Source organism: Crocuta crocuta, unplaced genomic scaffold, assembly GCF_008692635.1.
Source record: "Crocuta crocuta isolate KB4526 unplaced genomic scaffold, BGI_CrCroc_1.0 scaffold209, whole genome shotgun sequence".
In the NCBI taxonomy this organism is placed as follows: domain Eukaryota; kingdom Metazoa; phylum Chordata; class Mammalia; order Carnivora; family Hyaenidae; genus Crocuta; species Crocuta crocuta.
In genome coordinates this window covers 5,728,962-5,754,202 of record NW_027551566.1, presented here as the reverse complement: position 1 = coordinate 5,754,202, position 25,241 = coordinate 5,728,962, and the positions used below count along the sequence as shown (strand labels likewise).

The 25,241-nt window shown below is 42.6% G+C and overlaps 1 protein-coding gene across 1 annotated transcript in view; it reads right to left on the bottom strand.

The window, feature by feature from the left end:
* The window catches only part of KIF16B (kinesin family member 16B), a 290,249-nt gene that overhangs the window by 78,854 nt on the left and 186,154 nt on the right, over positions 1-25,241 (bottom strand). The window contains exons 18-22 of the mRNA XM_077750214.1: positions 23,419-23,472; positions 20,466-21,824; positions 16,627-16,779; positions 14,421-14,517; positions 13,400-13,450 (exon numbers count right to left, since the gene is read on the bottom strand). Coding sequence (XP_077606340.1) covers positions 13,400-13,450; positions 14,421-14,517; positions 16,627-16,779; positions 20,466-21,824; positions 23,419-23,472 — 1,714 coding nt within the window. The remainder of the gene's footprint in view (positions 1-13,399; positions 13,451-14,420; positions 14,518-16,626; positions 16,780-20,465; positions 21,825-23,418; positions 23,473-25,241) is intronic.

Genomic DNA, 25,241 nt, shown 5'->3' with positions numbered 1-25,241 from the left:
TATTTATTTTGAGAGAGAGAGAGAGAGAGAGAGAGAGAGAGAGAGAGAGAGAGAGAGCACGTGAGCACAAGCAGGGGAGGGGCAGAAAGAGAGGAAGATGGAGAATACAGAGTAGGCTCTACTGTCAGTGTGGAGCCCAATGTGGGGTTCGAACCCACAAACTGTGAGATCATGACCTGAGCCGAAACCAAGAGTCAGACACTTAACTGACTGAGCCACCCAGGCACCCCTCGTAACTATATTTTTAAGTAGGAACATAATTTCTTCTCCAGATCTGACACAATCGCTTGGGCAATCAGTTGTGAGCTGTAGCATGTACGAGTTTGGAGTTTGGAGCTGGAAGCTGTAGGGGTTCTGGAGAGCCCCTTCGGCAGAGTGGAATGTGGCTCTAGGGAGCTGAAGCAGCAAGCAACTGATAATACTGGTTGAGAAACGAAGACCCACATGCTCTACCTCAGGACGAACCTGATCCCCCTCCCCCACCAGTTAGACAGAAAGGCCAATACCACAGCTCATTTGATGAGGAACTCTCTATGCTAAGAGGCTAGAATGAGGAAAAGGAAGAAGAAAGGTAATTAAATACACTAGGAACAGTGTGTTATCACATGTATTAGGGGTTCTTAAAAAGGTGTGGATAACAACATCAAGTGTAATACACTTGGTATTGAAACTCTACCATTATGGGCATCCCTAAAGCAATTACTTGGGATTGAACATGGTATTCACTTCAAAGACTCAGAGAGGGGAAAGAGAAGACCCAGAATCAAATTAGGACTTGGTCCTAACAGTCACCCACCCACCCTCTCTGTACCTCAGTCTCATGTTTACGGAAGTGGACATGGTATTTAGCAAATCCCATCTATAAAGCAAAACCCAACTGTGAACATGACAGTGTCCCATTCTGTGGGACCTCTGGTCAGAGGCAGGCTGACAAGTAAATTCCAGCAGGATTTGAAAACTGTGACAGGGGTTTATATGATTTACAATTTACAATATGGAAGCAGCCCAAGTGTCCGTCAGTAGATGAATGGAAAAGGAAGATGTGGTGTGTGTTTGTGTGTGTGTGTGTGTGTGTGTGTGTACACACACAATGGAATACTATTCGGCCACAAAAAAAGAATGAAATCTTGCCATTTACAATGAAATGGATGGAGGTAGAGAGTATTATGCCAAGAAAATAAGTCAGAGAAAGACAAATACCATATGATTTTACTCATATGTGGAATTTAAGCAAAAAAACAAGCAAAGGGAAAAGGTAAGAAAGGAGGAGAGAGAGACAGACAGACACATCAAGAAACAGTCTCTTAACTATAGAGGACAAACTGCTGGTTATCAGAGGGGAGGTGGGGGGGGTAGGTTAAATAGATGATGGGTGTTATACGGAACCTGTTGAATTACTATATTCTACACCTGAAATGAATATAATGTTGGATGTTAACTAGAGTTAAAATGGAAACTTAAAAAAAAAACAAAACTGTGATGAGGGCACTGAATGAGAAAAACTATGAATATACACATGGCTATCTGAAATGTCATGACTTTCAGCCAAAACCGCCCAGGTAGATTATTAACTAAACAATGGAGACTTCATTTTAACTTTCTAAGTGCCTTTTCTTATAGGCACCCTTAGGATATACAGCAAACACTGGGATCTTTTACTGAGCACCCGCCAGGTGCCATTCACAAGGCTGGGTCCTAAGAATACAAAATAACTTCTACAAAGTCTCTGTAATTTCTAAGACCTTAAGGTTTTTCTCAACTGCATCAAATTTTGAACAAAGATTTGGTTTTTCCACTCCAGATGGATTACATTCTAAAGTTAGCCAACTTAGCTTTCTCCTTTTATAAGTCAACATTCGAAGTGGGAGAAGACTGAAACTGATGGTCTGGTTACTACATAGCCAATTTAGGACTGGAAAGTTCTAAGAATTTTATAATTGTTAAATTAACCCCTAATGAAAGTTGCTTGAAACTTGGGCTCATAGATCCTTTAAAGACAAAAAACTCCTGTCTTTGCTAATTTAACTGGGGACATGAAAGAAGTAGAAACCATTTATCTGGGAGGAACTGGATCTTGTAATGTTGATGTGTGTAGCTCACCTAAATCTAGGACGGCCCCTTATATACCGGCACCTGCCTATGTACCACAGAACACAGTTCTAGATGTGATACATAAGCCACTGCCCCAATCACAGGATCAGACAGCAAAGTTTAACCGCATCCCTTGCTGAGAAGATGGATATTTCTCTCTTCATTATTTAGCATGCTCTGAGAAATATTCTCAGAGTCCTCGCTACCACCCATAGCCACAGTTCACTTCAATCTCAGATTTCAGAGTAACTCCATATTAACAAGCATAGAGAAATGTACAACTCTGGAAATGAGTAACTGAAAAATAACTGCTAAGGATCCGAAGATGTTTGAACTTTTTTATCTATAGATAGATGAACAGAGAGACAAATCTAAAGAGTATGTGTTTCCATCAAATCACTGTTGCAATGTGATTTTTGGAAACTATATTTTAAAGTCAATTTCATGAGAAATGTAGAATGCTCAGAATATAGTGTGAAAGGTTCCTGACATTCTCCTAAACTATGTTTATGTTGGAGAGGAAGGAAAACTAACACAAATGTCTCCTAAATTTATTTGAAAGTAGCTATACTTTGAATATCTTGAGTTGTACTCTAGACAAGTAAATGTATGTTATATCATGTTATATCCTATTATTTAAGGGAGCTTTTAAATTTCTATGGCACTATTTATTTTGGAATCAGTAATGGTTTCTCTACATGTGGCAAAGAAGATGCTTAGACATGGAAGGGAAGTTGGTCATACATCACTGGAGGAGGTAAAGAAACATGAAGAGCTAGATACACATCTTAGAGCAGATCTGGATAAATATGCAGGACATTTCAAGGAACTTTAAATGCCTTGTGGAGTAGTTCTATTTAGAAATGAAAGGTCAAGGAAAAGTACATAATTAGTAACTTGGATTATACTTCTATACATAAGAAATATCTTTTAAAATAAAATACAAAGAAATATTCTTCTGGTAGCTTTTAATGAAATAATGTCTTGTGTCACCAAATATGCTATTTTTCTGTTGTTGGGGAAACACTATAGTTGGGTCCTTGGCCAAAAAAAAAGCAGGCAGATCACAGGCTACATTTCTTTTAATGTTTTTTATTTATTTCTGACAGAGAGCGACATCATGAAGAGGGGAGGGTCAGACGGGGAGGGAGACACAGAATCTGAAACAGGCTCCAGGCTCTGAGCTGTCAGCACAGAGCCTGACACGGGGCTTGAACCCACTAACCGTGAGATCATGACCTGAGCCGAAGTCGGACACTTCACCACCAACTGAGCCACCCAGGCGCCCCAATAAAGGCTACATTTTGAATATTCAGATTAGAATCTTCTCTTCCCACTAAGGCTGTCTCCTTCAAAAGGGACAAATTAAGGAAATTATTAGGAAGTGGCATTAACATCCACTCAGATCAATGTCGACACTGCAGAGGGCACAGAATGGACCAATTCTACAGAGAGTCATCAACATTTCCCCTAAATACTCTAATTATGTACCAGATGGCTGAATTTTGTGTATGCTCTGATGAGGACAAGGTCAGACCTAAGTACTGCCGTCTGATCTCTTACAGCCAAATACCCAAGGTTTTCTAAAATACAGGCAAACCTAGGCTTTTGTCAGCTTTAACAAAACTACCAATTTTTCCTTCTCTGTTCCCAGGATAGCATATACTTCTATTCCCTCCTTTTTTCCACCACACATGCATATTGATAGTTCTAATTGGAGCTATTACACATCAAGGACTTCCTAGACCTCAGCCATTTGAAAACTGAGGTCTGGGGCAGATGGAGGGCTAGGGGATCAATTACATTTTCAAGTATCGGCCATGTTATCAGAAGCAGAGAATGGTACCTGTGTGAGCAAGTCTCAATTATCAATAAAGAGCCAAGACATGTTTATATTCATTTCTGGAAGGTGAAGCCTGCCTCTGTCATGAAGGGATTTTGTGCTAATAGCACATCGTCTCTGAAGGCTAAGTACATAGAGCTGAACTGGAGTTTCCTAAGAGATGTAGCCACACATGCTACAGGTATCTCCTGACCATGTTGATCAAGGTGAGGACTTAACACTATCAGGGCATGAAGAAACAATGCTAACCTTATCTTATCTTAAAGTAAGTCAAGAAGACTTGCATGAGGAAATAGAACAAGGTTTTCAAATAAAGGAGTATTTCTTTAATTTTGATATATATCTTTAGGGATACATTACACAGAAAATGACAAGCTGTTGAACATAGATATTTGTGGAATGTCTTATTTACCCTCAGTAGACTTATGGTAAATCCTAAAGGATTGGCTCACATTTCCTGATTCAGAATTCTTACTGGAATAGATGATTTCATCCATATAGACCTGAGTTGATCAATGTGATTTCAAAATTTAGAAAGACTGGGTATCTGATGAATGTTTTAACTTAAAATTATTAAAAATGTTACCATCTTTCTCTAGATCATCAAGGACTAGTCCCTTTAATGGTCATTTTCTCTGGATAACTCACCACTAAATGGATAAAATTTCAAAAAGACTATAGAGTAGATCTAGTATGAGTGAGAACAAGGCAACAATTGCTGAGTGGTTCTTATACCAAACATAAACATTGACAGTTTAGGATGTTCAGAGGGGAAAATCAGGTTTTCTCCTCTCCAATTCTACAATGTCAAGGATTAGCCATGAAAGTATCACTCATCTTCACTCACTAATTTTTACTGAGCCCTAGTTGTGGTTCAATCTGTGCTCAGTTCTAAAGCCCAAGAGGAACTTAAGTTGGGAGAGAGGGGAGGACTCTTTCAGGTAGCTGTAGAGCATATCCTTTGGGTAAAGGAGCGACATTGAGCGTACAAGGTTATCTATACCATACTCACATTATGACTTTACCCAGGCTTCTCTTCTATAGGAGATTAAAATGCAGAGAGCAAAAGGAGACATAAGTTTCATACAAGGGAACAAGGGAATTGCAAAGAAACCTGCATGGGGATTTTTTTGGGAAAAAAACAACAACCCATAAAAAGAGAAACAATCTTCAATGTCTAGAAACGCTAATAAAAGAATTTACAAGTCAGAAAAGAATCAATTTCATAAATCTTCCAAATATTTATCCCTAGTATAGTCATTCTCATGAGATAAAATAAATCAATAAAAAAAATTTACCCAGACAATGTGACCAGGAACAGAGAATAGATGTTCCGGACTAAGAAGGTCTGGGTTTGATTCCAATTCTCAATCAAGTGATCCTTTCTAAGTTAAATTACCAAATATGAAGTGCAGATTGATGATAATTTGTCCATCCCAGGAGTATCACTGTGGGACTCAAAGGAGAAGAACATGGGAAAGAAGTTGCTATACTGTCAACCACAATATAAGGGGGACTGGGACTGTTATCACTGTAATCCACTGCCATCTTTAGCAACCAAAGATTTTAACCAGATGTTAAAAGGCAGGAGGAGGGGCGCCTGGGTGGCTTAGTCGGTTAAACTTCTGACTTTCGCTTGGGTCGTGATCTCTCGGTTCGTGGGTTCGAGCCCCGCGTCGGGCTCTGTGCTGACTGCCAGCTCAGAGCCTGAGGCCTGTTTCAGTCTGTGACTCCCTCTCTCTCTGACCCTCCCCTGCTCACGCTGTCGCTCTCTCTCTCCTATAAATAAATAAATAAATAAATAAATAAATAAATAAATAAATAAATAAAAGAAAGGCAGGAGGAGTGGTTTACAAGAGACTCTCTTTCCTTCCTACTAACTGAACCATTCAGTTCCATTCCTTACAAAGAAGGTCTTAAAAAATTACAAAGGTGCAACCCTGGCAAGAGATTGGATGGTGGTGGTTTGGAAACCATGTTGTGTAAGAAACAGTGGAGGAACTGAAAAATGTTGGAGGTAAAAAAATAAAAATCAGAGAAAGTGAGAGAGATAACAGTCTTCTCTGAAGTTTCAGTCACGTTATAACACAGACTGTGGAACAGAGATGTTCTATTCTGTTACAGAAGATTGTAAATGATGGATGGGCCCTGCAAATGGAGATTACAATAGAATGATGATGGAAAGAATGGCCTAATAATGAGAACACTGCTATGAGGTAAACAGTGAGCACCCCTGGAGGTGTCAATAAAGGACTGAACTGGAAAGCCAGTTCAGTAAGTAAAAGTGAAGTAAGTAACTTTAATAGTCCCATGACACATGTTCTTTCCAGTACCTAAATACTGCCATTAGGGAGAAGTCCTACAAGTTTTATCTCAATTTTATTTTAAACAGAGCCTTAGGACCTTGACATAATATATCCATGGCAGACTGAACTATTGGTCCCAATTTTTCTTTTCCCTGCAGCAGCATATATCCAGTCTTGCCATGGCTTCTTGGTGGATGGAGTATTCCCTGCCCCTGGACTTTGGACTTGGCTGCATGACTTGTGTTGGCCAGTGGGACACTGGCAGACATGATGCATCAGCATCTTCTACTTCTGTGATCATTACTGTGGCCACTGACCCTTCAGCACAGACCTCAAAATGAGTCATCAGGAGTAGATCAACTCTATCTAAACTTCAGATGACCCACAGCCTACAAATAGAGCCACCTCTATCTACTTACAACCATCGGTAAGAAATAAAAGCTTTCTTTATAAAGAAATAAAAGCTTATATTGGTAAGAAATAAAAGCCACTAAAATCGAGGGGGGGTTGTTTGTTACCCAGCAATAGCTGACTGATATAATACCTATCACAAAAGATATCTTAAATATAAAGCAGAATTGTCTAAGATGCAAATTTAGACAATTAACAAAATAACCTCACTAGACACTGGTCTAACCAATAAGACTGCCTGACCTTCAAAGAAGCATTAATAAAAGTGCTCTAATCTATTTATCATTCAAAACTTGAAACCATCTAGGAAAAAGAATGTAAATAAAAATTACCGTAATTATTACTGCTGGGAAGCTTAAGTATTCTCTCCAAAGGATGCACTTACATTTTTTAAGTAATGAGAAAAGGAAGACAAACTGTTTTGAAATGTTCTTCAACAAAGACTAAATAAATTCACCCTGCCAACCACAAGTCTGTAAAACAGGCAGCTGTGAGGAAAATGGATTTTAATCAAATTCAGATGAAATCAGTATTTCAAAGTACTCAAAGAGGTATTGTCTAGAATGCATTAACAAGTTCCACAATGTAAATGTTTATGCCTGTGCTACAACAATGCAAATGCCACAGAACAAAGCATGCATGAACCTACTTTTTATTTTCTGATGCAAGAACTAATTACAACTGAGACAATCCTGCATTAGGCTGAGTATGGAGATGCTCACACCTGCTCTCTCTAGTAGCATCATGGGTCCAGAACTCCTAAAGAATGAGCCAGTGGAGACAGAGGGGTGGTCTCCAGGACTGAAGCCACAGTGGATAATGGCACAAACACTCTTCCCCTGGCTTCTACAGGGACAACCTAAAGTATGACAACCTTACTACTTACTTTATGAATAGTAAATCAAATTCTCATATCGGGGACCATATTTGATCTCAAGATAAAAAGTATGCTTAGGTGAGAGAAGAGACATGTAAAATTTGAATTGCCGGAGGCCTCTTCTATTATGTGGTGAGATCTGAGTGTAACCCTCATTGTGGCCTCCCTGGGTCATAAAGCAGACAGAGGACGTTATAATGAATAATAGGACTTTTATGCAATGCTTGCATTTGCTGCATGCTCCATCTATGAACAATATTGAAGACCATAATTTATAACAGAATTATGCTTTTTTAAATCTATGAAGACAAGCAAGCCTGTCCAATATTTTTCATTCTTTGTTAAAGTTTCTACACTACTTACGTACTGTTTCCCTTCCAACTATACTGTCCCCTCTGCCAACATCTTAAATTTCACTCCCTCTGCTCTTCAGGATCATTAGTTCTGTTCTTCCTATCAAGGATCCTCAAGAAAATAATCAATGGGGCAATTTTTAAGAAAGCATTTGCTGAAAAAAAGCAAAAAAAGTGAAGTTAAGTGAAAATTATTGATACAATATTAGAAGACTCCCAAGGTTCATTTAAGAAATTCCTTCCACAGTAGAAGATCTTCCAGCCAAAAATATGACAAGCTAATTTTAACGACATCCTCATCAAAGACTCAAAACCCTTCATGTACAAGGGAATAGGGTGGAGGGGTGGAAGTGACAAAAACAGGCTCCACCTAAAAACATCTGAACTCTATTGCCTCAAAAAGACAAAAAGTTTCTACTTGATTACTGCAGACAAGACAGCAGCCACCAGTGTGTGGATCCTAACACACTCTCCAGTTTCCTGCCCTTTCCTGTCCACACCTGGGGAAAGGAAAATTAATGACGAAGTGTAGCACACATTAAGTAGCTCATTAGTTCTGATGGGGAAAGAGGGAAGGTCTGAACTTCCTGGCCAAAGGGAGCCGGTGAGTTTCTGGATGGGTTAAGCTTTGACACTGCCCCTACTGGTGATTAGGAGTAGAAATGAAGACGGGGCTATGGCATTTACATTGTACATTATCCAAAGGTCTGACCAGAAGAGAAAAACGACCCCTCCATGCCAAGGCTAATATAAATGGCTTCATGGAATCACTTATTTGCTCAACTGCCTGCAACATTCCATGAGTAGCTACCATGATCCCAGCTAGAAGTGGAAGCAGTGAAGAATCCACCTTCTTCCTTCTAAGACTCTGAAATTTGGTAGAACATACACATCCAAGAAACAGGAGAACAGTGGCTGTGCAACCCAGGACCAGATGAAATAACTAATAAATATAAGACATGTGACCCAATTCCTCATAGGAATGTTGAACAGAAATGGATAAAAGAGAAAGGGTCACTCAGAGGAGAGAGAGATTCTGAAGAGCCCAGGTTTAAGCCTCTCACAGAGGAGGAAGGCAGCTGACTACCAGATCATATGTTGTGAAGAGAGATGTACCTGAGGCCTCCAGGGGCATAACTCATCTCAGAAGGGAGGCCAACACTGACTGGCTCAGGCCGCAGAACACGCTGGTCAGAGGCTGTGTATGATGTTAGGGAGGGAGGCCAGAGGGAAGAGCTGAATGCCTTCTGACGTGACCCTGCCGCTGATAAGATTGCTTAAAGAAGCTGTTAGAAAAATTCAGACTTGAAGATGAAGAGCCTTTCCAGGACAGAAATATAAATGCTCAGAGAAAGTACTGCCATGTAGGGGGAATGTGGCATAGGGAGAAGGGTTGTCAAAACTAAACCAACAAATAAGGAGCTGAAAGCACACAGGTTGGAAAGCAATAGTCAAAAGGTCTGAAAGGAGGAAGGAACAAGCAATTAACTGAGGAAGAAGACACCACAGGCCATGTGGTGCTGTCTCCATTCCATGTATTATAGTGAGGGGAGAGTATTTTAAATCCCTGGGTACTTCCAGGAAGCTTGATGCATTACTAATGTGCTCTGCTACAGAGCTGTCCTAATCATGGCTAAAACAGAGGATGTCAGTGAAGGTCATTGCCAACCGGGCACTTTTTCAAGCAGCACAAATTAGCCTGCTGAATCCAGCAGACACAGACAGATTCCAAGCCACTGTACTCAATGTCAACATGAAGCCAAAAACAATCAGAAATGCTTTAATCACCCAACAAATAATGAGGCAGACCCATATTTACAAGGCTGAGGTTCAAGAAAAGGAAGCAGGGTGGTGATAAAGGTATTTTATCAGTGCTCTCCTATCCCCTATTTTTTTTTTTTATTGTAGATACTTAACATATTTACATTTCCAATTTCAGAGGTCTGCATTTTTCCAGTTTCAAATCAATTAGCTACATACAGCTATTCCAGGTCCTTGGCTATTCTTACAACGTTCGTTTTACTAAAAATCTCAAAAAATATGCAAAGTATTTTTACAAGTTTCCTCCTGAGAGCTTCGTCAAGTGTGCGATAAGCCACAGAGCCTCATCCTGAGAGCTGAGGGTCAGTTTCCAGACCTCAGGTGCCCCGTTCTGACTGCCCACAGGACACAGCATGCCAGGGAACAAGTGGATGTTCTGGGCTTCTTCAAAGTGCTCAGCTGGGCTATTTCTTGAATCTGATGGGAGTCTGAGTTTTTCTGAGAAGACAAGTCGGATGGTTGACAAGGTTTTTTTCTCCGGAACCACGACATATCTGAATTCGCTTAAAGCGCGGCATCTGGTCACATCAAACCGTGTGCGTGGAGGAGGTGTGTTTAGACACTGAGCACGGGGATAGAAAACTTGATCTTCCCTCAAAAGGGCAATGTGGGTGTTCAGAAGGACTAAGGACTGGAGGCTGTCTCGGCCGGGGTCACTCTCGACTCTGACAGTCATGTAGAGCAGTAACTGTACCTCTGCCAGAGAGGGGATGTTGACTTCCATATTTCCATGCAGAAAGTAAATCATGTCAACCAAGGTATCCTGGAATCTAGATGACAACCGAACACCGTCTGCCAAAACTAAATCAGGGATTTCTGCTTTCCAATCAAGAGAAAGCTGAACCAGATCTTGCTGGAACAAAGGATGATTAGTGTGGATGGCGGCCTCAGACTCGGGCATCAGGACACACAGGAGATCATGGCAAATCTGTTGACAGAGGGTTTTGTTGTAACTAAACACAGTGAGCAGGAGACTCTCTGCAGAGCTCAAGAATCTAATGCTCTGCCCACCAAAACTGATTTGAATTTCCTTTAGTCCAGAGAGGGGCAGAGCATGAAAAATGCCCACTGAGCCTGGAGGGCTATCTGACAGAACCAGAGCACACAGCATGAAAGGAAGCAGGAGCAGACATGCTGGCTGAGGCTCCGGCTTTGTGCAGTTTGCAACAGCTAGCCAGTAAACACCTCTGGCTTCCTTCACGTCACCCAAAAGTTCTGGTACGGAACGAGCCATGTGCTCAAGAAAGTCCTTCAAAGGCAGCTCCTGAAGTTTCAGCATCGGGGCTGGGAACTGCACAAGGGTTTGCTTAAACGCAGAGATCCTTCTAGAATCTTCACATCCTAGGCGACACACTGAGCTTGGGGATCCTGCAGCCACAGAAGTAGCAGTAAGGCCTGGCGCTCTGAAAGGCACCACACTCTCTGCGAGCCTGGCAGCCCCTGCCTCTCCACCATCGCTGCTGCCAGCCTGAGCTTCTCTGGGGAGAGCATGAGGCTCGGATGACGCCATACGTGACTTCAGGGGTGTGTCCAGCGTAAAGTGTTTCAGAAATGGCAGTCGTCTGATAAATGTCATCATGTGGGAGGTGAGTCCCCTGGGGTCACACAGGCCCCCCACGTGCCCCGCCTGGCGGATCACCTCTGTGCCAGCCTGTAGTAGGTGACTGCTGGTATCTTTATAAAGGTCTGCCAGCCTGTGGTAAAAAGAGCCCGGCCCACTGTTTCCTTCTGTCCTGACATTTGCCAGGGACTGTGGAGAGCCAGCTTTTTTAGCATCTAACTCTTTATTGACTTGCTGCTCACCACAGAACTTCCTGGCGGGTGCATCCTGAGGAATGCCATGGGAATCACCATCCTCACTAGAAACCGTTTCAGAAAGGACCAAGCAAAATAACTTGCTTTGTCTGGTCTGGTCGCTTCCATTAGGTAGAGGTGCTTCTTGGGACAAATCCTGCAGCAAACTCCAGCTGGACTCGATTCGCAAGCTGTGTTCCTCCTTATGAGTCATCAGCTCACTGAAATGTCCTGCCCTACGCTGCTGTTTTGTGTCGCTGGTGCTGCTTTTGTTAAGAAATGTGGTTTCAGGTAGACTGAAACGATTTGGTTGGAAATGGCCTGCACACTCGGGATGACCGTATCCGCGATCACTGTTCTGCCATACCTCGTGACCAGAGGGCTGATGCCTTCGCTGGTGGGCTCCCTTGCGCGATGCTGAGGAGGGAGCATGAGAGGCTGAGATACTGTGTGTCGTGGGAGGACCTGGGTGGTCATTCAGATCCACCTCCCTCCCCTCTTCTCTGCTGGAAGCGTCAGTGACCTCTCCGGGTAGCAGCGGGGCAAGATACCTTTTCTGTTCGAGATGTCAAAACAGTTGAAATGGGGGTTGGCAGCACCTTTTGCAAATCTTTCTGCACATGAAGATTCCTGCAGTCATTGGTTTCATTTTGTAGATTAATGCAGAGGCTAACGTGAAAGCCTAAACTATTCACATTGATTGATACATGATTTAAGAATGGATGTTCTGATTCACACACAGGACATCAATTTCCATATTATTTATCTTATAAATTGCCGAGTATTTGAAAGAAATATGTTGTATGGGATTGACCCACAGTATCCATTTCTTGGTCTAATATTTCAACTGCTCCAAAATAAATCCTAAGATCTTTGATTCAATTTGCAAAAGGTCAGATTTAGTTGTGAAAATAAGTCCATGACCATATGTCCAAAATGTAAAAGTCATGAGGGCATACTTAATGAAAAATCAGATGACAAAGCCAAAAGGAAATTGACAAGTATCTGAACCTCAGTCATATTTCTCTTGCCTCTTGGTTCACTGCATGGGAATCTTTAATTATACCTGCCCCGGTTAGATCGCCATTTCCAGAGCTACAAACCAACACTGTGAAAAGTTTCCGGGCACAGGCCAGGCACAGTGGACACAAAGAAATAAAAGGCAATGTCCTACACTTCACAGGGTTATCTGCTAGAGAGACAGATGTCCAGAGGAAGACAATGTGGACAGCCGGGGTGGAGACATGGCAGTGGCCAATGTCAGCTAAGCCTCCTGTGGAACACCCAGCCCTTCACCTCTTGCTCTCTGTTCTGTAATATATGGGCGCCATCCGTAAGATTTCTACCACCTAGGTTTGTGGTTTTTTGTTTTTTAATTTAGGAATATATGAGGAGGACACGTCCCTCAGTGGAGGAAAATACTACAAGTAAAACCTTACAGATCATAGGCCCAAATAAATCTTGGTTTGACAATCCACCAGAGAAATAAGTGAATCACCCAAGAGTATGTCCTTTGTACTACTGCCAACTCATAGTCCATAAAACGAGCAGGGTTTTTAAATGTGGAGAAGTGTTCAGTTTCATTTCCAAACCCATATCTGATTCTGATTATATAATTCTGCCTTTTAAATGCAGACCAAGGGAAAGGATACTGTTACAAATGAAAAACTGGGCAAGGGGCCCCGATCACAGTTACACACCATTCAAATAAAGTCCAAGCAGTTTTCAACCGGCAGGATTCCGTTTAATTTTAAGTCCATATAATAGCGTGCCTCCCCTATTAGCCATTAATCTCACTGGGACTTCAAAATTCTAATTATGCAACTAAACATTAAGAAAATTTAATCACCCAAGCATGCCATAATTTAAGGCAACCTTATCAATCTGAAAAATCATTACCTACCTCATATTTTAGCTTACGTTGAATGGTGCCATTATGGAGTTTCTCATTATCCTGATAAGAAAATAAAAAGCCCTCTATATTAAATTATAGCTTGTTCATAGCGGGAAAAGAAACTGATTTGATTAGAAATATTTATGGGAACAAAATTCTAAAGAAACATACTTACTCAACAATTACATCCTTTCTATAGAATACATGTTCCCAAGGTAAATATGACTATCAATCTGTCTGTAGTAAGAAAACTGAACCATCTATTCCTAATCTTGAAATTCTAAGAATAATATTAAGAGCAAAATTTCCTTAGGACCCTTCTTAATTTGCAGAACAGAAATGAAATGTTCCTATTTTTGATAAAAATCAACATCACAAATACAGACCTTCTCAAAAGCAAAATTATAGATCTACTCAGGATGATTTATCAAGCAAAATTAAATACTTAAGGAAACTGGTTGTATTTTTTGGAGAAAACACAAAAATGTTACATGTAGAATCTTTATAAATCAAAGTAAATAAAGCATTTTAGTAGACTCTATATTCACTTCAGAAGTTCCTTCAGAAGTAAAAAAATTTAAAATAAAGTTTCTCCTGAATCAATACTATTTGTAACATATTAATCTCCACCCAAGCAAAAATTAATTTTTCTAGAAAATTTTGTATCTTAATTTTCTCACTGAGAAACAATAATAAGGGGGCCCATCACCTCAACCACCACCAACTTATAGAAAGGTTACCTTGAAAACGAATGACACAGGCACCCGGCTGGCTCAATGGGTTAAGCACCCGACTTCAGCTAAGGTTATGATCTCATGATTCATGAGTTCAAGCCCTGCGTTGGACTCTGCGGACAGCTCAGAGCCTGGAGCCTGCTTCGGATTCTGTCTCCCTCTCTCTCTGCCTCTCCCCAACTCACACTCTTGTCTCTCTGTCTCTCAAATATAAATAAACATTAAAAAATAAACTTTAAAAACTAAAAAGAAAAACAAGAAAATGAATAACTGATGGCTTGGCTCTGTCAGCTCACCCTTGCCACTTCTGCAGATGCACTGCTATCCTCACCGATCACACGACGCAAATCCTGAAGTCGTCTTTGGACTTCTTCTTCAATGTAAGCACTGATCCTGCAAACAACACAGATGCGGGAGGTGGTACATAAAGATTTCTGACCACAGGGGTGCCTGGGTGGTTCAGTCAGTTAAGCGTCCGACTTCAGCTCAGGTCATGATCTCGTGGTTCGTGGGTTCGAGCCCTGCGTCAGGCTCTGTGATGACAGCCAGCTCAGAGCCTGGAGCTTGTGTCAGATTCTGTGTCTCCCTCCCTCTTGGGCCCTCCCCTGCTCATGCTGTCTCTCTCTCTCTTTCTCTCTCTCAGAAATAAATAAAACATTAAGAAAAAATTTAAAGATTTCTGACCACAGAGAACATATGAGACCCTTGATTTACTATACCCTTCAAAAAGAAGAGCTCTCTCATTCTAAACCTCAAACATAGTAACTCGGGACCTTTTTCTACTTTCTAAGAAATGCAGTGCCATGTGTTCACTCTCTGGGTTTTCCTCAAACAAGAGAGAACTGGACAAATAACAGAATCTTGAGAATACAAGGGAGATGACGTGATCCCATCCATGTCTCCCCTGGTTCTCCTTGGTGGAACCCTGGCTCCTGGGCACAGACGCTGGTTTCAGAAGGCTCCACGGCCTCTGACCAGACTCCGAGACCCACACTTCATTCACCAAACCTCAGTTTCTTCACATGGAAAATTGTGAGAGTTATTTCTCATAGCATAAAGTGACTTAAGTGGATTAAAAGGCGGGGGCGGGGGGAAGTGGGCACAATCACTATGAATCTTCACCATTCCCAAGGAACAGTGGCTTGAATGGTTTCTTCTCTTTCTTGTCTCTCTGGGAGAAACCACATTTTAAAGGTCCCTCTACCTTTCAAACTGCCTGGTATGTGGCCAAGACAGTGGAAGCAAGAAATGTTGATGATTGAGGCAGTTGTCAACTAAATATCTGGTACTCTAAAGAATGGACGTGAACTTGTATGAAGCACAAGAATCCACCCAGAGAAACCAGTGAGACTGAAGAATTTTAGTCCCAGCTAAAATCGTTCTCGTGGCTCAGACTGCCCACACGGTAGGCTTGCTGAGTTCCAGACTCTCCCTCCCCCATACAGACACCGATTAGATGGATTACTTAACATGAGTTGTGTCGCATGTTTACTTCTTAGCACACTAAAAAAAGAATCTGGTTTCATCTCTCTAAGCATATGTGTAATCCTAGAAACATTTCTGTACTACTAACCAAGTCTTGATGATTTCCTGAATCAAGAGGTAAAGAGATTAAAATTTTAAGTAAAAGAGCACAGAAGAATGGATAATAAAATGCAGTAGTTACCTTTCAGTAATGCAAGGAAAATCATGTGCAGCTGACCCAGGGCCAAGGGCACGTACAAATGTTTTACTCCTCTGGATCTTTTACTTAAAGTTTAAACTAGCTTCACTGAAGAAGTGGACCTAGATTTAAGGGGCTACAGAGGCTCAGACCATTCTGAATACATTTTGATATCCAAATACATGTCACTGAGCCCAGGGCTCATGACTGCCCAATTTGAAATGTCCCCATAACACAGCTGGAAAATAATCCCTTTCTTATAGGCAAAGTACGATTAAGTCAACTTACCTGAAAGCTCTAAGCCACAGAGCATATAACAATGCGACTCAAGTTGAAAATCATTTTACTATAGTAATATCAGCTATATATGCTATTCATGATCATTCTGAATATCGTGGTACAGTTTTCCTAACAGACTGCATCCATCTGTAATTAATGACTTCATAAATTAACTGTCAGCACAGGTCCTTCTTCTTAGTATGGTTCAATTAACTCTACTTCTTAGTTCCTCTCAGCCTGGCCTTAGTCCACTCCTTTCTAGAAGAAGTGGTTTCCCTGGGCCTTCTAATTCTACCTTCTCACATAACACTACACCAAAATTCCTCAGATTTGGCTCAAATCTGAGGTATCATTCCTCAATTGATTCCTCAATTGATTCCTCAAATGATACCTCTCCCCTCCTGGCAGTAAATTGATGGAGACAAAGTATACATACCTAAGGGACACCTATCACTAGTCACCTGATAGATCCCTTCCCATGCAGACTGGACATACAAGGTACAGCGAAGCATTAAATCACATTGTAAATGTAGGTTTGGCATCAGTTTAATGGCCAGTACCTGGCATCCATCAGGGGGACCAGGTGAGATTTTTCAGCACTGGACGGCAAGCTGGAAGAAGGAGTCTTCCCCTCCACGGTCCCATGATGCCCCTTTTGAACACCGTCAACCTCACAGATCTTCTGCTTCAACTGCTGGATTTCGTGCTCTAATCTAGAGAGATGGGAGTTACATGAATTCATTCATGAACAGTATTTCTGGAGCATCTTCACTGGGTGGAGCATTGTTCTTGAAATCATGGGGGACCTAGACACTTTTTGCAAAGAGCTTTAACTTCTAGTAGTGAAGGTGCCACATATGTATCAAACGAGATATAAGGGTGATAATGAGCCACAAGTTGGGTTCAGAACAATGCTTCAGGTGCTCAAAAGTTGGACAGAGTTTAATTATCAAGGGCAAAGATATTCCCACTGTGCTCTGAGCCAATCCTTTGAGGCAGATGTACAGGATTCTGAGCCCCGTACCCCTTGACTCAACAAAACAGTTGGTCTTTGACCATATATAGGGATCCCCCTAAATACCTGTTTGACAAACGAGATGTATGCTTTAAAGAATTTTTAGCCACCACCAATCTAGGAGAACCTGCATGGTCAAGGCAGTTCTAAGTTGAGTCTTCACAGACCAGTAGGAATTTGGACATGTGGAGATGAGGATGAAGGGCTCCAGGTACAAAAAGCAATGGGAACAAAGGCCTAAATCACAAAAACTAGGAATCCACTTTGGCTAAGGCAGAGGGTGTGGAAAAGAGAAATAGGCAAGAGACCTAGGAGAGCAAGGTGAGTAATTTAAGAAATTAAACCACTGCAGAACTAAACACTTATTTTCAATGATAACTGATACATCCAATATGAGGTCAAGTGTGTGTAAGGCCAATCTCCTGCTGGCCCAGGCATGCTTGGATCCAGGGCCATGAGGCTGGAGGGCCAATCTTGCCAGTAAACTTGGCCCAGGGAATGCAGGTGCTGCAGCTTACTCACTGTGTGAACTTGAGCAAGTTAATGAAACCTGGATCTCAATTTCTTCATATACCAATCTGAAGAGTCAATCAGTCTTCTAAATTCCTCCAGTTCCAAACTTCAGGGATTCTAGCTTCAGATGCTGGCACAGCATGATGCTACTAGCTCTCTGGTGTTACCAACAGCAATTTGAGAGCCAAGTTCTTAACTCTCAGGGATGTGACTACAAGGTCACCAGAGTCAGCACTCATGGGTTCCACAGAGGCAATGCCCAGCCTAACTCAGTCCTTCATCTGTCTGCTGATGAGCAAGTACATACTAAGCATCAACATGCACAGCATGTAGTATTTTCAAAGGAGGAAGAAAAACGCATAAAAAACTGACATCAGGGTCCAGTTGGTGGGCAACGAACCAGAGAACAATATTAATGCAAAGTCTCAGAGATGGTAAGGAAAAGGAGCCAGATATAAGCAAGTAACTGCCAATGTTTATAATTAAGATGACATGTACCAGAGTTGGTCAAAGACATCTTTNGGGGGGGGGGGGGGGGGGGGTAAGGCAGTGTAAAACATCCCACAGAGCCAAGGGGTTGGCATGAGGCCCTGAAGGCCCACCAGGATTTCTATGGGTGGCAAGGGAAGCAGGGCGTCCCAGGAAAGGGCTGCAGCACATAAGACAAGACGATGAAGTGGCTCAGGGTGGGCTGGTGAGCAGACCTGCCGCTGCAGGACACTTGTCCCCAGTGACTATACCACCACTGGGTGGAAAACATGACAGAGAATGGATTCAATCTTGCTCATAAGGAAGCCAACCAGGAAAGCCAAGTTCAGTGCGCCACTGTCTAATCTAGTTCCACTTGAAAATTTCACACTTGCGGAATTTCTGAAGCAGTTGACTCAGGCCGCACAGCAGGCCCTGGCTTAGCCGTGAGAAGCCAGAGAGATAATAACACACAAAAACAACACCCACAGAAAGCTGTGGGTGCATCACAGCCAGGGCGAAGAGCTCAGAATCTGTTGGCCTGAATTAGGTCTTTGCAAAGTCTATTCCAGCAAAACACATGAAGCTAAAAGCATCCTTTGTGTGGCTTCTGGAGGAACGCTGACATCGGGAAATCACTTCCCTGGAAATCACAATACTGTATCCGCTATAATAGAGTATTAATACTAAATGGCCAGGGAGTGAAGCCGGTTGACAAAAGCCAGGGACATCAAGCTAAAAGCCCATGCAGCATTCTTACTGCACACTGCAGGATATAAATTGAGAGCGTGCCCTCTACTACTTTAAATTTCCTGGGGCTGGAGCTTTGTCCAGCAATTTCATTTACATAACATACCTGCAATAATTTTCTTAAACCTCCAACCTATTTCTCCGAAGTAATAGCATTATAGTTTTTGATTGTTATTTCCTGCTGCTTTGCCAGAGGGAATTACCAGGGAGCAAAGGTAAATAGAACCCACAGTATAAGCGGATCATTTGAAAGGGAGGTTGTCCCAACCTGTTCAGGCCAGATGATGGACAGAGGCTCCAACCTCATAGGTCTTGCTCTGTCATCAGCATGGATCCCAGGCATCTGCTGATGTCAAGCTGGGCTCCTACAAGCTAGCCACCTGGGCTTTAGTTCCAGCCCCTAAGAGGCGCTGCAGGTGGCTGGACTGTTGGAGAGGGGGCAGGGGTCCAGGCCCACTAACCTGGGCTTCAGGTAAGATCTCAACTGACCAAGGAAGGGGTCTGGAGCTACAGAAAATGCACAGGCCCCTGATCTCCTCTGCCCACTTCTCATAAGAGGACTGAGGCCCAAAGATCAGAGAGCCTGCAGAGGCCAGACAGGCAGGAAAGGGGTGGGCCAGGGTATGAAAGTCCCTGCAGGACAACAAAGCAGGTGATGTCTGCACACCAGGCAGACGACAGACTTTCTGGGAGTCTTGGCATCACGTCTGCTGGGCCACCAGAAAAAAAGTGTTCTCGAATTCATGTACTTATTCCTTTTGAGAACCTACCATGTGGGAAGCGTGGTGACAGGGAATGGGCGGGAGAAGATACTTTTCCTTTACCATGAAAATAGTGCTAGTTCCTACTTTTATTTTTCACAACATCAAAAGTAGCAAGAGTAAATCATCACCACACTTGCTTGAATATACCGCTGTGTTCGTGAATCACCTGGAGAAATTTTGTTTGTTTAGCAGTTTCCTTTTTAATACAGAATCCTGGGGCCTCCCTCAAATACTGTGAATCAGGAGGGTTGCTTTCCAGTTTCCCAACAGGGGTGGAAATCAGCACCTGGTCTGTGTGGTCTGTGAGGAAGGGATGATGCTTTATTATAACTAGTGCTGGTCACAGAGAAGACGTTGGGCCCAGGGTGAGGACGAAGCAAGGGTTAGGGGAGGATAGGAAAAATTCTGGGGAGGGACTGGGGGTGGGGGAAGAAGGCGAGGAGAGAAGGAAGAAAGGATGGAAGAAGGGAAGGGAAAGAGAAAAGGGAGGGGAGGGGACAGATGCAGGTGGAGAAATAGACAAGGGCTTGGCTTGGTTTGCATGCTTTTTTTTTCAATGGCAGGGCAACAGTTCTCAGATGAGGATCCTAAAGTAAATGGCCAGCGTGATCAATACCTGAGGAGTGGCAAATGTTTGAGCATCATTAAGGGGACTGTCATGGCCCTGGTGGTGATTCCTGACCTCCTCTTTGCAGTGGCACAGGGCAGCCCCATTGACTAAGAAAATGTTTGGGGGCACTTTTCTCAGCTTGGGTTGGACAGCAAGCATTGGCTGGTGTATTAGAGAATTCCTTTTGTAAAAAGACAGCGAGGGGCACACCGCGCAGGGATGGAAGGCGCGCCCTCTTTGGCACCCGAGGCGTGCCGTGCTCTCCCTGCACAGCCTCACCTCTCCCGGTCCTTCTCCAGGGCTTCCTGCTCGGCTTCCAGGCTGGCCCGGAGCCCGGACTGTACTTCGCCGCTGCCATTCAGTGTGGCCAGCTTCTGCCTCTGCTCCTCGATCTCCAGGCCCAGCGTGGAGCGCCTCTGCAGGGCCGAGTGCCTCCTCTCCAGCCTGGCCACGGCCCGCTCCAGCGCCTCCCGCTGCTGCTTCTCCCGCGACTCGAGGATCTCCTTCTCCTTTCTCCTCACTTTTTCCTCCTGACGGGCGATGTTGGTCGTGAACTCAAAGGTGGCCTGGAGCTTCTGCAGCTGGCTTGCGCTGGCCTCGTACTGCGCAAGCTGTTCATCTTTTTCTTCCATTTCTTTCTCTACCTGATAGAGAGTATTGTCTAGGCCGAGGGGCCCCCTGTCCAGGATCTCAAACGCCCTCTGCTTTTCTTCCAACAGGGTTGGCAGATGATGCTGCAGGAGGTACTGGAGCTGGCGTTCTTTATACTGCAGCCTGTATTCCGCTGGCTTTATCTGCTCCAGAGGTTGAGCCGCCTGCCTGACGTCTGGGACACCATTGTCATCTCCCTCCAATGATCTGAAGCCACTTTCGTTGGCCGACTTTAAACCCTCCAGGAGTTCTCGTTCTTCTTCAACTTCCTTTTTCAGTAGGTCCTTCTGTTGAATCAGGTCCTTCTCCAGGTTGGCCAGCTTGACCAGCTGCCTTCTCTTGAACTCTAGGAAGTGCAGCTGAGCCCGCTCCAACTCCTCGCCGTCGTCATCCCCTTCAGCCCGGGCCTCCTTCACCCGCAGGAGGGCCTCCCGGATGCCCTCCAGGTCCCTCCTCTCCTCCTCCACCCGCTGCACCTCCCCGCGCCGGAGCAGCCGGATCATCTCCTGCTTCTCGCGCAGCTGCTCCTCTAGGTGCACCGCGAGCATGAGCTGCTCCTTCTCCTGCTCCTCCAGTCTCTTCTTCTCCAGCTCGAGCTTGGCACACTGCTCGTCCTTCTCCCTTTTGAGGCGGTCCAGCTCGCGAAATATCTGGATCTTCTCGGCCTTCTCGTTGTTGTTGAGCTCCTGGAGCCGCTGGAGCTCTTCTTTGACTCGGAGAAAGCTCTCCTCCTCTTGCTTCTTCTTCTGCAGCTCGATTTCCTGCTGCTCCCGCTGCCTTTCCTCTTCAAACTTCTCCTTCTCGGCGAGCAAATCCTTCAGCCGGCTCTCGATGTGGAAACTGCGACGTTTGAGGCTCTCCTCCTGCTTGCGGATCTGTAGCTGGACAATCTCGGTCTCCTTGCGCTGCGTCTCCACCTCCTGCTGCATCCGCTCCAGCTCCGCCTTATCGGACTTCTGCTTTTCCTCCATTTCTTCTATGAGTTTCCTGAAATGCCAAACGTTGACCCATCATCATTTGCTCGCTACTTATAAATGGTGCTTGAGCTTCTCCCTAGCTGAAGTGTTCTGAAAATGTACATATGCCGCAAAGTCAAACCCTTTGCTAAAATGAAAAGGGGTGGGGGAACGGCTTTCCTCTTCATTCCCAGCTGCATACTGTTTGGCTTTTTTACTCTGTAACTGTCCAACATATCATTTGCCTAATCTCCTGAAGTAGCCTCTGATATCATTTCTTTGTAGAGTCTATAAGCATAATGTGTTATGCATGATATCATTTTAAAAGCCCCCTGAGCTCAAAGAGAAAGAACCATGCCCAATTTAAATTTAAATGTGAATAATTTTATTCAGCCCAATGGCTAAAACTCAACAGAAATTCAGTTACAAAATGACATTAAATAAAAATGCTTATGCCATCCTCAACTTGTTGGGGTCAAATATCAAAGTCAAGATAATCGACAGTTCATTGTTGCAGCTCAAATAACCACATGCTATTTAGCATTTAATCACTAGTTTAGGACAAGTGGTAATCACAAAATGGCCCCAAATATTAGTTTATTAACACGTAACACAGAGAAAAATAGTAGTCTCCATAGAAAACTGAGATGCATGATTCCCGGGGTTACATGTCATGTTTGGTCTATAGCATTCTAAACTCCAGGTTCCAGAAAACAAATATTCAATTTACAGATTTCCTGTGACCTTAGTTTCTGCTTTAATATCTATCCTTACTCTGTTTCTTGGCTTGTTAAATAGGATGAGGGTGGGGAGAAGGAGAAAATACTTCGTTTTATCAGATAATTATATTCAGAACATATACAAACCTCTCCAAATCAGCTAAAAAAATCACACACACACACAGAGAAGAAAAGTGAGCAAAGAATTTAAAGAAGCAAATTATAGAAGGGAAATACAAATGGCCAAATAACAAAAGCAAAGATGTTTAAAAGGGGAGGAGGCATAAGTAAGGGGAACTGTCATTCTTTTGGCTTTTGTTTTTTTTTGTTTTGTGTTGTTTTGGGTTTTTTTTAATATTTTTATTTATTTCTAGGAGAGAGAGAGACAGCGTGAGCAGGGGAGGGTCAGAGAGAGAGGGAGACACAGACTCTGAAATAGGCTCCAGGCTCCGAGCTGGCAGTCAGCACAGAGCCCGACGTGGGGCTCGAACCCACGAACCGTGAGATCATGACCTAAGTGAAAGTCGGACACTTAACCGACTAAGCCACCCAGGCGCCCCCTTTTGGCTTTTGTAAACCTCAAGCAATAATCACTAAGGAGGATATGCTTTTGGATTAAATATAAACAAGTCATATATTTGGCGTATTAAATTTAACGAGGGTAGGAAATTTGCCTACTATTCCCTCTTTCTCGCAAGTACTTGAAGATGTACTGTTTTCAAAAGATTCAAAATTGAGGTAAAACTAACCAGCTAGAGAAATGACCTACAGTCATTAGACACATAAATACTTGACACAGAGTCAGAGAAAGGCAGTGAAACACACTCGATGAAATTCTTCTAGAACAGTAATGCAGAGAATCCACAGACCACAGCAGTGTTAAGACCAGTAACCCACGCAGCTTACCTCTTACTTTCCAATTTTTCAAGTTCTTCGCGCTGTTGCCGCTCAAATTCAAGTCTAATAAGAATCAAAAGAAAAAGAGTCACTTTTCAGAAAAAGCTTTTCTCTCTCATTCTCTGTATATAGTTGCACATTAGAAAGAGCATCTATCTTTTAAGTATTATTTTTAATTATGATGGATTAGCACATTTAAAATGTTTTCTTTGCTCTACGACTATGATTAGAAATTAGACATACGTTGGGTGCTGGCATTCAGGCTGAAAAGAACATATTTGACTTGAATTAAAACAAATAAGGCACCACTGTATTGAAAAAGCAGGGTTAAAGGAAACATCTAAATGATAAGCAGGTCTACTCCATGCAGCTTAATCACTGATGAGTATATAAAATAGAGAATCTCTACCTTAGACATATGGGTCCTTTTATAGGGAAAAGACTGCCAGGTAGTTGAGAGAGAAAGAGAGAGAGAGAGAGAGCACAGACATCAATTAAGAAAGGAATTAACTGGGGGAAACATCAGGAAAAAAGCAGTAAGGTACTTAACAGCCAATAGCCATGCACACATTGAGACTCTTTTTATAAATATCATATTTCCCAATAATTGCTTGAAGCAAAGACTCCAAGGAGTTAGCTGTGTTATGTTTGCAATGTTCCCATCATAATGATAGCACTAATAATAACTGAGTACCCATAATAACTGTGACAGTAGTCAAATTCATATTTTTACTACTTTGTAGATAGTTATAGTGCAGGGAAGTCCATCAGGATCTTCTTATGACTAGGATACAGAAATTACTGAGGGCTACGTAGATTGTGAATGGATTTACCACAGTGCTGTTAGCAAAATAAAGGGGGCTAGCCACTGGGAATTTTAAAACAACTTGCTAAATTATTGATAACAAAAGTTGATTTACTCTCAAATACTAGTCTTAATGACTGCGAGATTTCACTCTTCTTCTTAAACAGTGTGTACGGTAGTTCTTAAACTTCTCCATTTTCTTACTGAGGTAAATGGCAGATTTGGCTAAAAAGTTCAACTATGGAAACATTCATCACAAACTTTCCCATATAACAGGTAAATCCAGACTGACAAAAGTAACCTTTACAATGAGCTAAGAAATATTTCAAAGAGATGTGTTACCCACTTAATTTGGGCTAACATTGAGAGTAAGATGTCTGGTGGCATTTGTAAGCAGAAAAGAGTGCTGTGCTAGGTCATTTACCCACGTTAGCTCACTCTGTCTTCCCAGCAAACCCTAAAGATAGCAAATAGTCTCTTCATTTTACTGATAAGAAACCCAGTGCTCAGATATGTGAAACAACCTGTCCAAGGTCATAATGGTGAGATGTGGGAGAGTCAGCATTTGAACCCATGACAGCCTACTTCCAAAACAGTCTCCTTTAGTTCATGAGCAATGCTTGAATGTGTGATATACAATAAAAGAATTAAATCCTTCACTGAAACTTGTCACTTAGGGTTATATGTATCCTCCCATCAAATGAAAATAATCTGTAGATTGCAGGCATTGCCATCCAAGAGAAATCAGTCATATAAATATATATGAAAGGTATTTGCAAGTCCCCAAGCTCAGCACATATATCAATATACTCAGTAGGGATAAGCTTTCATTAAGGTTAGTGATTGTTCTCTTTTCTACAACAATAAACAGAACCTAGAAAATGTTTCCTAGTAGGTATTTTTTAGACTTCACCACAGTTTAGCCTTCCTAGAAATATTTACACAATGAAAAAGAATCACTAGATATAACACTTTCAAAACCAGAGACTTCCCCTTTGGAGCTGTGTTTAATCTCTAATTTTACTTT